This window comes from Piliocolobus tephrosceles, chromosome 12 (genome assembly GCF_002776525.5).
Source record: "Piliocolobus tephrosceles isolate RC106 chromosome 12, ASM277652v3, whole genome shotgun sequence".
Taxonomy (NCBI): domain Eukaryota; kingdom Metazoa; phylum Chordata; class Mammalia; order Primates; family Cercopithecidae; genus Piliocolobus; species Piliocolobus tephrosceles.
In genome coordinates, this window is record NC_045445.1 from 115,690,790 (window position 1) to 115,705,546 (window position 14,757).

Genomic DNA, 14,757 nt, shown 5'->3' on the forward strand with positions numbered 1-14,757 from the left:
AAGTCTTAGTTAGTAAGTAGTTTGCAAAAATGTATAAATACAGTGTTAAAGAATTTCAACTCTTTGGGAAGATTTGAAATGCAAGTAATTACCTAGAAATTTATGTACTGTAGTTTGATATATTTTTAATATATGTGATATGCTTTCAAATATAAAAAGTTATAAAATCAATATATGTATTTAGGTGTATAGATAATTGTTAGAAATAATCTGAAATGAGAAAACATTGGAGTATTTATGAGAAAATATGATGTAATATGTCAGGTAAGTGTTGATTCCTGGAAAAATAGAAGAACATGTTCAAAAATATTTTGATAGATATAAGCAACCAGTAATAGCATGGTTTCACAATTGCTACACTTTCTAAAGCATTACAGTGTACCATCATGTTATATAATAGTACATATTTAAAGCAGTTTTCAAAATAAATGAAATGTGATACGATAAATTCTAAGTAGTTTAGTTTATGTGCATGAGACACAGTTACCCTTCAAAATTCGCCTTCCCAAACAAAAAAGTTGTTAGTTTACCTTAGTTCATTGCAAATTATTTTTAATAGTTAACTACTTAGTTCTCTTGCACTCTCTCTCTCTCTCTCTCTACACATAGAGACCTTATACAGTTGACTTTTAAAAGGCTATATTCTCTGCATATGGAGATAGACAGCATGAGAGAACTAAGTAGTTAACTGTCACAAATATATATATTTGAGTCAGTCATTATCACCTGCAAAAAAATGTGACAGGCTCTTAAAATTGATCAGAGTATAGTTTTGAAAGAATTTACTGTTACTTACAAAGACGATTGTTTTTTTATTTATGAAGATATCAGTGGCTTATGTAATAACTAAATAATCAACTGAGCCTTATTTCAATCATTAAAAAATGATACTACTTCATTACTAAGATGTAGACACACACACGCACATTTTAATAAATCACTAAGCTATAGAATATTTAAGAGAAAACAAGGTATTATCTTTGGATAAATTGTGTTACAAGATTGTGATTCACAGATATTAAAAAATGGGTAGCATTTGCTCTCCACCATAGACGTGACAGACCCAGCCAATACAAGTTTGTGAGTTTTCATTTCACATTCTGCATGAATTTGTAAGTGTACTTCTGGAAATCATGCATAAAGTGAGCCACTCGATGAACTTACTTCATTTTCCCTACCAGCGCAAGGCATAAGAAATTTCAAATGAATATTCATTTATTATTATTATTTTCTGAGGTGGAGACTCTCTCTGTTGCCCAGGCTGGAGTACAGTGGCATAACCGCAGCTCACTGCAGCCTCCGCCTTCTGGGATCAAATGATTCTCCTGCCTCAGCGTCCCAAGTAGCTGGGATTACAGGCAGGAGCCACGACACCTGGGTAATTTTTGTAGTTTTAGTAGAGACGGGGTTTCACCATGTTGGCCAGGCTGGTCTCAAACTCCTGACCTCAAGTGATCCACCCGCCTCAGCCTCCCAAAGTGCTGGGATTATAAGCATGAACCACTGTGCCCGGCCCAATATTTTCAATTATGTATTAATTAACAAAATAATCACGTGTACTTTTCAAAGTATTCTTTTTTATCTAAATTAGTTAAAGGCAACTGAGTGTAATACTGACCCCATTTTAGGGTTCTGAAGAGATAATTATGCTCTATTATCATGATGAAATGAAAAACACAGGAATAAAGCATATCTGACACTTTGCTTAAATATTCATTGCATCAGCTAATGGAATTGAGCTTCCATTGTGCTAGAGATTGTGGTGAGAAGAACCAAGGGTGTAAAGATCCTTGCTTAAGAAATATATGTTTACAAACAGAAATGAATACTTAGTATAATCATAAAATATCTTTAACACTAATTCATCTTCATGAGGATGTTCAAATAATGGTGAGATAATCTCAGCAGAGAGAACAATAGATTTAGAAGGTGGTAATCTCAGCAGAGAAAACAATGGATATAGAAGATTGCATTTTAGGCCTAACTTTTTCAGTAGTAGCCAGAACATGTGATTTCTCCACATATCCATTTCATTGTTTGTAAGGTGAGGAAGTTAAAATAGATTAACAATTTTTAAAAGCAAAACTATCCTGCCCAAAATACTATTAGTTAAAATAAAATATTATTAAATTTAAATAATATTAATATTAAAATAATATTTAAAATAAAATTAATAAATTGGAAAATAATAGTTACTAGATGGGGGGAATATCTGCCATTTTCTCTTTCTCCTTCCTATGACTGAATTCAGGAAGTTTAAGTTATGCTCATAGAACATGGTTTTAAATTTCTAGATTAGATTAGTTCATAAATTCCTGCTTGTTCTAAAATTTGACTATTCAGTAATCTTTTGTTGATGACAATAAGGCATTTAAAACATTTAATGTCTTGTGTGTGTTTACTTTTAGAGTAGAGAAGTGCTGAAAGTGCTGGAAGTTTTAGGGGGTAGCCTTTGATCTCAAAATCAAGCTTCTTTATAGTAGGGGTTATACAGATAATATTAGGTTAGAATATGACCTTTTTTTTTTTTTTTTTTTTTTTTGAGACGGAGTCTTGCCCTGTCGCCCAGGTTGGAGTGCAGTGGCATGATCTCAGCTCACTGCAAGCTCCGCCTCCTGGGTTTACGCCATTCTCCTGCCTCAGCCTCCCAAGTAGCTGGGACTACAGGCGCCCACCACCTCGCCCGGCTACTTTTTTGTATTTTTTAGTAGAGACGGGATTTCACCATATTAGCCAGGATGGTCTTGATCTCTTGACCTCGTGATTCGCCCGTCTCGGCCTCCCAAAGTGCTGGGATTACAGGCTTGAGCCACCGCGCCCGGCCAGAATGTGACTTTTTTATGGTTGAGTCTATGTCTGAGTTTCATGGAAGAGTAACCTGGAAGAAAAAACTATGGTGATAAAAATTATAATAAAGTAGATTGGGATTGAACACGAGTAGATCATAGACTCATTGTAATGACTAATTTCAGTATAACCTTTAGAACGTAACTATAAAGGGCCCTTGAATAGAGAAATAACTTACCCTGAAAATTCACTGACATTAGATTTACCATTTGGTGAAGAATACAAAGGTATACTCCCATGTCTCCTGCAAGGACTGTTCATGACAAGGAATTCCAAAGCCCAGAAAGCAATGAGTGAAGGGATCCTCAATTCAGATTGGCTGAGGACTTGATTGTCCCAGTGCAACTCTCTGTAATGTTAATTTTGGCCCTCAATGAGGAGCAGTATGGTGCGAGCAAAAAGTACTTAACTTGAAGCCACAAGACCTGCTTTGAGTACTAGCTGAACACATTACTACTTGGTGATTTTGAATGTGCCCCTTTACCTCTCAGAGCCTCATTTCTAGCTACAAAATTAGGGAGATGATGCCTGTTTTATTTTAATCTAAAGATTGTAATGAGGATCAAATGATGTAACATAAGTAAAAACATATATTTAAAATCTATTAATCAGTGTATAGATATGAAATGGTTAAAAAAATAATATCAATAGTTATTTCCATCGTTATGTATATTAGACTTGAATGGCCAAATTTGGAGGGTTGAGACAAAAACTAATGGAAAAAAATGAAAGAATAGCTGATTTCCCATGGTCTCTGCTGTAATCGACTGGAGTCAGAAAATCGTGTCTTTGCTATTTTTATGGCAAGGACCAGCCTTAAAGATAATCGGGTGGATGAATTTAAGATGTACTAGGGAGTTCTGTTTGTCCCAAATATGCCCCTTAAAATACATAAAGATGCTGCCTATTTCCATTTTATCGAGGTTACCTAAGAGTATCTGATGACTTTGAAAAAAGCGTATTTTTTCCTCATCTATGTGAAATCGATGTGAGGAAATGGCAGTTTTATTGGGGAGGATCAGAATTATAACAGTGAATCAGAGATAGTATTAGAACCCTGAGTAAAATTGATAAAATCAATGAGGAGAGACTCCCTGTCTCAACTGTCTCTGTTTTAGGGCATCTGAGCACAGTGGCATGGCTGAGGGCAAGGGGATACCATCAGGAAAATAAGGTGATAGGAGACAGAAGTATAGGAAGGAGCATGGGAAGACAAAAATAAACTGATTAGTTTTTCATATTGATTATGACAGTTGTACCCCTTTCCATTCCTCTAGAAGTCAAGTTGGAGAAAGGGAGTCAGCAATTTGGGAGTGAGGCTAGTTGAGCTATATCTAAAAGCACTAATGAGAGAAGACTTGAGAAAAGGGATTAATCAGGATGAATTCTCACTAACCATATATTATTTTCTGATAACAGTGTTTACTAGTGTGGGGGATCTATTGCTAGGTAAGATACGATGGATTCAAGGAGCTTACTGTTTAATGGTAGGGCAAGATGTGTTCATGGATACTAGATTGAGAGTGAGTGCCTGGTAAGTGAATTTAGCAGCCACTCCAGCAACACAGAGGAGGTAACAATTCAGCATAAACCTATGAGACCCAAGAAGATAATGAACTCAAAAGTGACTCAGAATTTAACTCTGAGTAGGAAAGCCTGCATATAAATTCCAATAATAGGCCTGGTGTGGTGGCTCACGCTTGTAATCCCAACACTTTGGGAGGCCAAGGCAGGCAGATCACCTGAAGTCAGGAGTTCAGGACCAAAGTGGCCAACATGGCAAAGCCCCCTCTCTACTAAAAATACAAAAATAGCCGGGCGTGGTGGTGGGTGCCTTGTAATCCCTGCTAATCGGGAGGCTGAGGAGGGAAATTGCTTGAACCCAGGAGACGGAGGTTGCAGTGAGCTGAGATCACGACACTGCACCCCAGCCTGGCTGACAGAGTGAGACTCCATCTCAAAAATAAAAAAAAATAATAAATTTCAATAATAAAATATGCATCAAGTTATATTTTTATTGTTGTAATACTTAGCTGCAGAATAATTTTGACTAAACAAACTTTAGGTATGTCCTATTAATAAAGGCAATTATTTTACTTGTTATAAAATACTACGTAATTTATACATAAAATTTGCTTAGATTGTATTTTTCTAGAGATTTAGATATACTTCACTGTTCTAAGGAGCTGAAATGTTAAATTATTTATTCTGAAATTGATACTAACCAGAAAAAAGTGACCTTATTTTCTCTCTGACTTTGATCCTTTACTAAGACTTATTTGGTATAGGATATATGTAGCATATGTTCTTTAATTTCCATATGGGCCTTGAAAATCACTATTCATGTAGCAGTTTCTATACATATATATGTATTACAACTGTAGTATGAAATTTGGACAGTTGGGCATCAAATAAATATTCATTGTTTAATTGCTGTAATAATTATAAATTATCAAGTTTTGTTTTTTACTTCCAATCAGTGTCAGAAGATATAAAAGTAATCATTCTTTGGATGAGAGAGTTTCATGAGTTTATAGGAGGCTATGAGAGAGTCAGTGACTTTCCCATGTAATGTAGAATACATCAAATAAAAGAACCACATGATTGGGCCTAATCTGTCTTAAAATATGGTTCTATATCTGGAAAATAGCTAAACAGTATTTTAATTATTGTGGCTCTCCTAAACTTCAGTGGGAAATAAATGATGCATTTTATAAATATGATCTAGAAGGTCAAATGAAGATTTATTGGATTGAAAAATTTTAACTAAAGCTTAATTTTCTGTAGTCAGATTTGTCAATCCAAATATATTGATATTTCACAATCTCTTATAACTTAACACCTTCTTTGATGGAAAATAATATTGTTTGTTAATTGGCACAGTATTCTTGCTATATATAGTCTTTTACTTTTTAAATTTTTGTAGGTTGGCGCAGTATTCTTGTTATATATATTCTTTTAATTTAATTTTTTAAATTTTTGTAGGTACATTGTAGGTATATAAATATTCATTTTAGTACAATTTTCTATAAAAAATAGATGAAAACTGAGGTGAAGACTTGTAAATATTGCATAATTTGTAGAGTATTAAATATGTAATATTTACAGCTAATATCTTCAGGTAATAGTAACAGGTCACTGTTTCAAACTATATAATATCTGCAAATTTTATTTTACTACCATGAATAAGAAAAATATGAACCTAACAACATAATTTTTATGCTAGCCTATTTTTCCACATGTGTAATTGGTTATCTGTATAACAAGGTTAATTCCATTGAAACTTTGCTAATAAATCCCTTTGGTAATCATGTAAAATATTTTTAAAGTAGATGTGTAATTGAATTTGGTGAGCAGTGTCATTTGATAAAATTATCTGAGTCTTGTTAGCATAACATTTGAAATAATTAAAGCTATTTGGTGAATCTTGATTGTTCTCCTTTGATAAAGGAAAGTTAATCCCCTGATCAATGTCAGTAGATGAAAAGCAATTTTGCTTTGTACCAGAGACTTTCAGATATTTATAGGAGGTTATGAGAGAGTCAATGAGTTGCCCAAGTTCTCACAGTTAGACAGTCTGGTTAGAAAATATTAGATCTCAGTCCATTGCTTTGTTCACTTCAGTATGCTGACTCAGCATAGTTTACTGCCTCTGTGGCATCAAATATTATTTGTTGGTCTACTATGCGTTAGTGTGAACATACTCAGTTTCACTGCAAATACAGTGATTTTGTTACACTTCTTGTATTAAAAATGAGAACAACAAACGTTGGCAGGGAGGAAGAAATGGAAGAAGGAAGGGGGAATGGAAGAAATAGGAAAACAACCTAAGTAAATCAAAAGAAAGTTTAAAATACAAAATTGCTTAAAGTGTTATGTTTTTCCTTTTTATTTATCTCCCCTATATATTTTAGAGTTAAATGTTTTCCTCTTCTAATTCATTTCCTACTCCAAAAACTCATGTAATTGTGAAATAGATAACTATTCTAAGTTAAACTTTATAAAAGGTAGACAGTAGGCAGTAGGTTCTTGACCCATGAATATATTTTGTACCCAATTTTAAAATGTGCAAGCATGAAATTCATCTCATCAATACAAAATCAGTTGAAATCTACTGGGCAATATCCTCTAATTAGCCTCACAAATTAGTCACATTTTCACATTTTTATCACCAAAGCGTTAAAGGTAAACCAGTACTTTACCTATTCTCAAAAGAATGCAATCAATGAAATGTCACTATTTGGAGTCAATTTATTTAATCTTAAAAATAATATTTCTTACATTTTCTTGTAGTCTGCTCTAATAACTTTAAAATAATAGAATAAATAAGTTTATAAACCATATTTTAAATAATCTTTCTTCTAGCATAGATGTAGTATCTTTCCAATACTTTTATATATTTTTGTAAGTTCTTTTCCTCTGCAGATAGAATGATGTGAAATAACTCTTCATATCATATCAGTAGTCTGTCTTTTCTGTACTATAGGGTGTTGCTTGTCCTTGAAATTTTTCATGTTGGTTTCCATGAATTCTTCTTATTTTTCTATATCAATATTGTAATGATAAATAAATTTTCAAAGCTGCAGAATGGAAAAAGGAGACTGATGGATTTGAAGCAATTTTAAACCAATCTGTAGCACCTGGAGTATTTATTTTCAATTTAGGTTTTAGTGTGATTTGAATATAGTGGTAACTTACCATGATTATTAAGAGTCCATAGTCCAGATTAACAAATGTTTACTTGCTGTCTGTGTAAACACAGTCATTATTATGCTAGTGTATCTATGCATGCCAAAGTAATATTTAACCAAGGAAAGCTTCCATTTTAAAACTAATAAAGTGTATCTGAGTAATTTTGAATGCTTTCAATTTACAATGAATCAGTTTGTAATTGATCTTGCTTTTCTTCAGTCTGTTATTCTTTGTTAACTTGTTATAAAAGTCAGCTTTAATGCCAAAACTTCAACAGAGCCTTAAATTTCATTAATCCTTAAGTAATCCAACAAAGCACAATTAATAGTTGTTAAGCAATTTGAAACATTAAAAAATCAAGGAAAACAAAGTGTTGTCTTTCTCAGTTTCTCTGTCTCTTCTTTATGTGTCCATTGACCCATTTATTATACTTCCCTGTGTTCTAATTTATATGTGTTTTGTATGACTGCACAGTCATGCTATAAAGCTCTTAAAAGGTAAGTAAAAAATCCAAGTGTCCAGAACCTATGCTGGTATATACTGTCTCATACAATATTATAACTTTCGTTTGATCATTTTCTATATAACTAAAACCTATTTTGTGTGCACTGTCTAACATTGTGTGATTTAATTGTGATTCTAGTTCTTTTGTGGTCATCTATTTCCTTTAAAGTCAGTAGAAGTAACTTACCCAATAATTAAGATGATTTATCAGCCATTGCTTTCAGCTCTTTTAAACAATTTATCATAATTCTGAATTGAAAAGCAGGCATGATATACTTTGTGTTTTAAAATTTGGTGACTCAAGAATGAGCTGTTAAATTATAAATGCTCTCTTATTATATATTTCCGTTGTAAAGTTGCATAAGAATTCCAAGTTACAAAGACAGTAAAGACCAAGGAATGACATGTAAAATTTTAATTGGGTGGGAAAGTGTTTCCTATTTTAGAACGGGCATAACCTAATGCTGAACTAGTGAACTCTTAAGAAAAGCAATGAATTATTTTTCAACGCTTTGTGTCCAAAGACTATTAATTTCTGTCCAAAGACTATTTCAACGCTTTGTGTCCAAAGACTATTAATTGGCTGTCAAATGGCTGGTGCTATCCTGCCAATAACATAGCTAAAATAATTGGTTTGATAAACTTATTTTGGTTATAAAATTGGTCACTGGTTAATTAAATATAGGTAGTTCTAAAACTACTGATTGATATAATAAGCACCTTTTTCTGTATAAAATAAAAGACAGTGTTTTCACTGGAAAGTAGAGTAGTATAAGACATATTGCCAACTTTAAGGATGGAAAATTTATTTAGAGAGACAAAGCATATATCTTTGAAAGCCAAATAGTATTATATTCATGTCTATAAGAAAGTAGTGCAACACAAACTAAGATACACATAAATGAGAATAGAAACTCCTGAAATAACGGGTCAATCCCACTCCCGTAATTTTTCCTATACCCCGAAGACTGCCTGAAAATTTCACTCAGAAAACATAATGCAAGATAATAAGACTGATACTGTAAGAATAATCCACATTCACCACAAGTTATAAACAAAACATCACTATTTTATTCATAGTAATTATGAGCTATTAGTTCTTTTCAATGTTATAATGGTTAATAAAGCTCTAGACTGCCCAATAAGGTGGTCACGAACCACATGTGGCCACTGAGCTTTAGAAATTTGGCTACTCCAAGTTAAGATGTATAAATAAGCGTAAAATATGTGTGGGTTTCGAAGACAATATAAAAAAGTGTGAAATATTCATATTTTTATATTGATTATGAGTTTATATGATAATTTGGACATCTCAGTGAAATAAAATTAAGATTTTATCCCGTTTTTATTTTTACTATGGCAACTAGAATATTTAAAATTACATGTATGTGGCTTGTATTATATTTCTGTTGAGCTGCACTACTATAAAAGTTCTACTTGAATTTAGAGACAAGAACTTACTGTAAGGTTATAAAATTTTAAGAAAGTATCTGTGTGAAAAGGATTTTGTGGGCCGGGCGCGGTGGCTCAAGCCTGTAATCCCAGCACTTTGGGAGGCCGAGACGGGCGGATCACGAGGTCAGGAGATCGAGACCATCCTGGCTAACACGGTGAAACCCCGTCTCTACTAAAAATACAAAAGAGTAGCTGGGCGTGGTGATGGGCGCCTGTAGTCCCAGCTACTCGGGAGGCTGAGGCAGGAGAATGGCGTGGACCCGGGAGTCAGAGCTTGCAGTGAGCTGAGATCCGGCCACTGCACTCCAGCCTGGGGGGCAGAGCGAGACTCCGTCTCAAAAAAAAAAAAAAAAAAAAAAGAAAAGGATTTTGTTCCTAAAATGTGACTGAATGCATCATTATCTAGTCCCTGCTTACAAACATTTAGCATTACTTTAAAATCAGTGTGTTTTTAAAAAATCGCAATCCTAATCAGATGTTCTTATATAAGCCTAAAATTTAGGCTCCAAATAATTTTTGCCCACTGATTTTAGTTAATCACTTTGAAACCACACAAAATAAAATTACTCAAATTCTTAATCTTCATAATTTTTTTTAACAAAATGCACGGTAGTCTTTTATTGGAAAATCTAGATCCTACACGTTGAACTAAAGGAGTCTAAGTTACCATTATCTTGCCCGAATAATTAGTTACTCATTTTTTGGTAGTCTCTCCCAAAAAGCTCTTTTTACATCTTTCCCCTTTTTTATGTTTACCTGGTGGTATCATGTTCCTTAGTATTTGGGCAGCAGTTAACATACATACTCATATAATGCTAACCAGTCAGGTCTTTTGAAATTTCTACATGGAAATTGTGTGATTTAAAATTCCATGTCACTATAAAAGCTCCTTGAAATGTCTATTTTGGCTCTCAATTATTAGTCTTTTGTTCACTTATTTTTTCAGGAAACATTTACTTATGAATATTTACTATGTACCAGGAATGGCTCTAGGTTGAACATGAGAAACTCAACTCCATAGGATGTCTAGGCAACACACCCCACTCACTGTACCTGTTGTATGCCTTTTCTGTCTCCAAATAATTCCTGATTTAAAAAAAAAAAAACTGCACACTGTAAACTAAATGCAAGGCCATGATACCACATTCTATATTGCCACAGATAAATTAATCAGTAGTTTTGTTCTTCAGAATTATGTAACTCTACCAAACTGGAATCTAAAATCCTCCATGTTCACCATTACAATGTTATGATTTCGTCAAATCCCTTGGTAAAATAAAGACTCATTATATCAATAAGCATTTATTTTATTCTTTAAAACTATAGATTTCAAGGGAGGAAGGGTTTGAACTGAGCCAGTGGATGATTAGGATTTTGAGAGGAAACAAACAAGACCCAAGATTTATAGAGCATGTATTTATATTGGATGAATGCATAGAATTTTGAGAGAAAATAATAGTCAACATTTATTAAGCTTTTATTGTATACCAGACACCATTCTAACATATTTGATCTTAGTAACAGCCCTATGAGGTAGATATTCATCTTATCTCCATGTTATGAAGAAACTGAGGTTCAGTGAGGATAAATAACTTGTCTAAATTCCCTCAGCTAGTAAATGGTAGAGCCCAGATTCAATCCATGCAATGCATTCTCATACAGAAGTTTATGTTCTTCACCAGAAGATGAAAAGTATTCTAAGGGCATTGAAGGAGGCGTAACAGAAGATCACCAAATGACCCGCAAAAAAGGTCTATATTAGGAACACTTAAATAAGGCTGGAAAGTCTTTGGGGCAAGATTAGGGGAAGCTTTGACTGCTGTGCTGGAGTTCAGACTTTATTTATACTCAGTAGATGCAGAAGGTTCTTCAGCAAATAAATAGCATAATGAAAGAAAGGTTTTTGAAACATAGTAAGCTGATCGTTGGGCACAGGCTGGAACTGGTTTGACTGAAAGGAGATTTTACATCTGTTCAAAGCTTATTGCTCTAGTTTTGTGTGAGGACCAGAAACAACGATGGAGCCTCCAAAGCAAGTGGATCATAGCAAGTCAATTGACTCTTACTTGATATTTGTTAGACATTAGAGTGAGATATTCAAAAATAACATGACTTATGTTTTACACCTGAATGACTGAGATAAATGGTCTTCTATTAACAGAACTAGGGAAGTTAGTATTGTAAGTAGTTTGGGGAAAAGATAATGAACTCCGTACTACAAATGTCAAACTTCAAGTGAAAATTCAGCTGGCTATTGGAGACTCTAGATGGGAATTCAAAAGTGAGATAGCAGCTTAGGGTGAAGATTTGGAACATATAAAATATTGTTAAATTCATAGAAAATTGCATCTTAAATTCATAGAAGTTAAATTCATGGACAGAGAAGCTAGAGAAGAAGCAGTGGAATAAAACAGTAAATCTGAGTGCAAATAGACCTATGTTCTTCTGACATCCAAGTACACAATAGAAGTTATTTTAAGCGTTATTTATCATTATATATTCACAAAATCACATAGAACAGTTGCCTTCATTAAATATTAGCAAATGTGAACAACCATTTAATAACAAAATATTACCAAATTGATAATTATTCAGTTATAATTCTGAAGGATGTTAATCTTACTTTTACCATGTAAACAATGTATGATTTTAAAGTACAATAATTGCTAATAATACAGAAATTGAAACTTTAAGCATGTTTATAGCACTACCAATCTATATTGGTTCAAATAACTCATATTTCAAATGGCAAATGATCATTAGGTTTTAAAAACTGTTACCATAATAGGTCACTTAAAATTATCTCATAAATCCTTTTATGGGTGTGTAGAAGTACCTAGAAGATATGTGGTTATTCATGTTGCATATGAGAATCATGTCATCATGAATAGCATTTGATTATTCACTTCTTCAGTAGTGACAGATTATTACCTTTAGATATTTAGTTTTTCTTTTACTCTTATCCGTATTGTTCACAAGAAATTGCCATCTAATAAAAATTCAACCTCTGTCTGGGAATGTGACTGGGAAAGGGTAGGTGGGGACCAAACTTGGTGAGTGTAATCGTCCTGGCATAAGACACAGGGGTCATTACTGAATTGTTTTTACAAAAGTAAAAAGTTTTAGCTCTGAAAGCAAATCAGATTTCTGTATGTCATCTGTGGGTTTTCAAAAGCTATCACATATAAAACATTTTCTAGTGTTTTAATGGAAAGAAATACAGCATAAAGGTTGAGAGAGCATCAATGTATTTTATTAACAGAATTTAATAACTAAATCTTGCCCACTTTTTTGAATATGTATTTGATGTTTCATGTCTTTTCACTTATCACTCCTTTTCGAGGGTTTTGTTTAGAAAGTCAAGGGATTTTAAAGTTTTTTGAGATCATGGTCATTATCAATTCAAAAGTAAAGAAACTTTGATGTTTCCAAGGTTGAAAAGTATAGATTCTTTGTGTGAAATATATTAGATTCATTCGTTTGAATTTATTTGCATCACCAACAAAACTGTTCCTAAGGCAAGCTAATGGGATTGTTTGTCTTAGAAGAGCATGCTTGTCAATTGTGCTATGCTAAAAATGTCATTTAAAACATCTGAGCAGATTGCCATGTAGTTTTTCTAGGGATAAGATGACAATTCTGCATTTCTACCTGAGTTTACTGTTATTTGATGAATGAGGCAATTTCTGATGAGGCATATTTAACCAAATGTATTTATATCAGAATATTTAAAATAAGATCAAATTTGACTTTAGAATTCAAATTCAAATGTATCTGTAAATTGACTGTTGTTGATATCACCAAATGATGAATTGTACTATCTTGCATGTATGTTCAACTCTGGTGATGTTAAATGTTTCCCCTTATTTGCATCCTCAGGTACTTTTCCAGTTGTATTTCAAAACCCTTCATAAAACATAATATGGAAACATAATGCATGTGATTAGTTTAGCAACAGGAGGTTGAATAAATGTATTTCTTTTGGTTTATGTTTCTAATAAAAAGTAATTTTGATTTAAATTAGCACTATCTTTTTTTTTAGGCCTCCATTCCTTTGAAGGAATTGGAGCAGTTTAACTCAGATATACAAAAATTGCTTGAACCACTGGAGGCTGAAATTCAGCAGGGGGTGAATCTGAAAGAGGAAGACTTCAATAAAGATATGGTAAATTGGTTGTGATAAAAGTGTGAATGAGCTAGGAGTGGAAATAAATATTTGGAAAGAAATTACATAACCCAAGTCTCCAACTGAATTTTCAGAAAACATCTTACACATTTTATGATTCTAATAACTTTTATAAATGCAGAGTATTCTTGTTGACCTTTTATTACGAATGCTGAGTTACTATGGTGTGGTAATATAGGAGCACTTATGGTTTCTAATAAATAGCTCAGCAATTTTCTTTTGACCTGTCCTACTTTTGAACTTATCAAGGGCAAAATGTAATTGGAAAAAGGAGTCAAATCATAAAATAAACTAAACATTTAATAAAATACTCAGCTATCATAGATGACTGACATTTTGTATCAGCAATGTTTTTGGTAGTATAACATTTATTTCAATGAAGAGGGAATAATGTATAATATGAACATTATTTATTACAATTTCACACAAAGTTGTTTTACCAAATAGTTGATTAGTTAGTATATGTCTAAAATTTGTATAAATTTATGCTGCTTATTTCATGGGAGTAAAGAAATATGATCATGTGGGCTATTCCCAGCCTCAGAATATTCTCCTTCAATCCCAACTAATTTCACAATACCTACTATATTTCTCTCTGGCTTGAATATTTTTATATCACATCCTTATTAACTGACTTTTGTTTCTCTCTTCATCCTCCTTTTCACAGTTTTTCCCCTCTTCCACTGCCATCACCTCTGTGGCATTCTTAACCTTTACATTTATCAGTGCTAGAGCCTTCTCAGACAGTGCTTGAAAGTGACATCAGAAGGCAATATATAAATTTTAGGTAATAAGTGTGAAGCAATAGGAGAACTATTCCCACCAATCTTAGTTCCCACTTCCTGGAGCTGCCTCAGTCAGTACTCCCTATGTATGGGGTTTGGTGGCTCACTCAGCTTGTGGAAAGAAAGAAGAGGCTTTCCAAGTTGCTGAGTTACAACAATCTCTACTTCAGGTCAAAGAAGAAACCAGAGGGCACCGAGATGAAAAAAAGTACTGCTTACCTCTTGGGCAGACCACCAACTACCCTAGAGCCCTCAACTGGTATAGGGAAAGAAGTGAAGTGGGTTTTT

General features: G+C 33.3%; 1 protein-coding gene across 1 annotated transcript in view; it reads left to right on the forward strand.

The window, feature by feature from the left end:
• Positions 1-14,757, forward strand: part of DMD (dystrophin) — a 2,292,995-nt gene that overhangs the window by 1,005,310 nt on the left and 1,272,928 nt on the right. Inside the window, 1 exon segment of the mRNA XM_026451980.1 lies at positions 13,541-13,663. Coding sequence (XP_026307765.1) covers positions 13,541-13,663 — 123 coding nt within the window.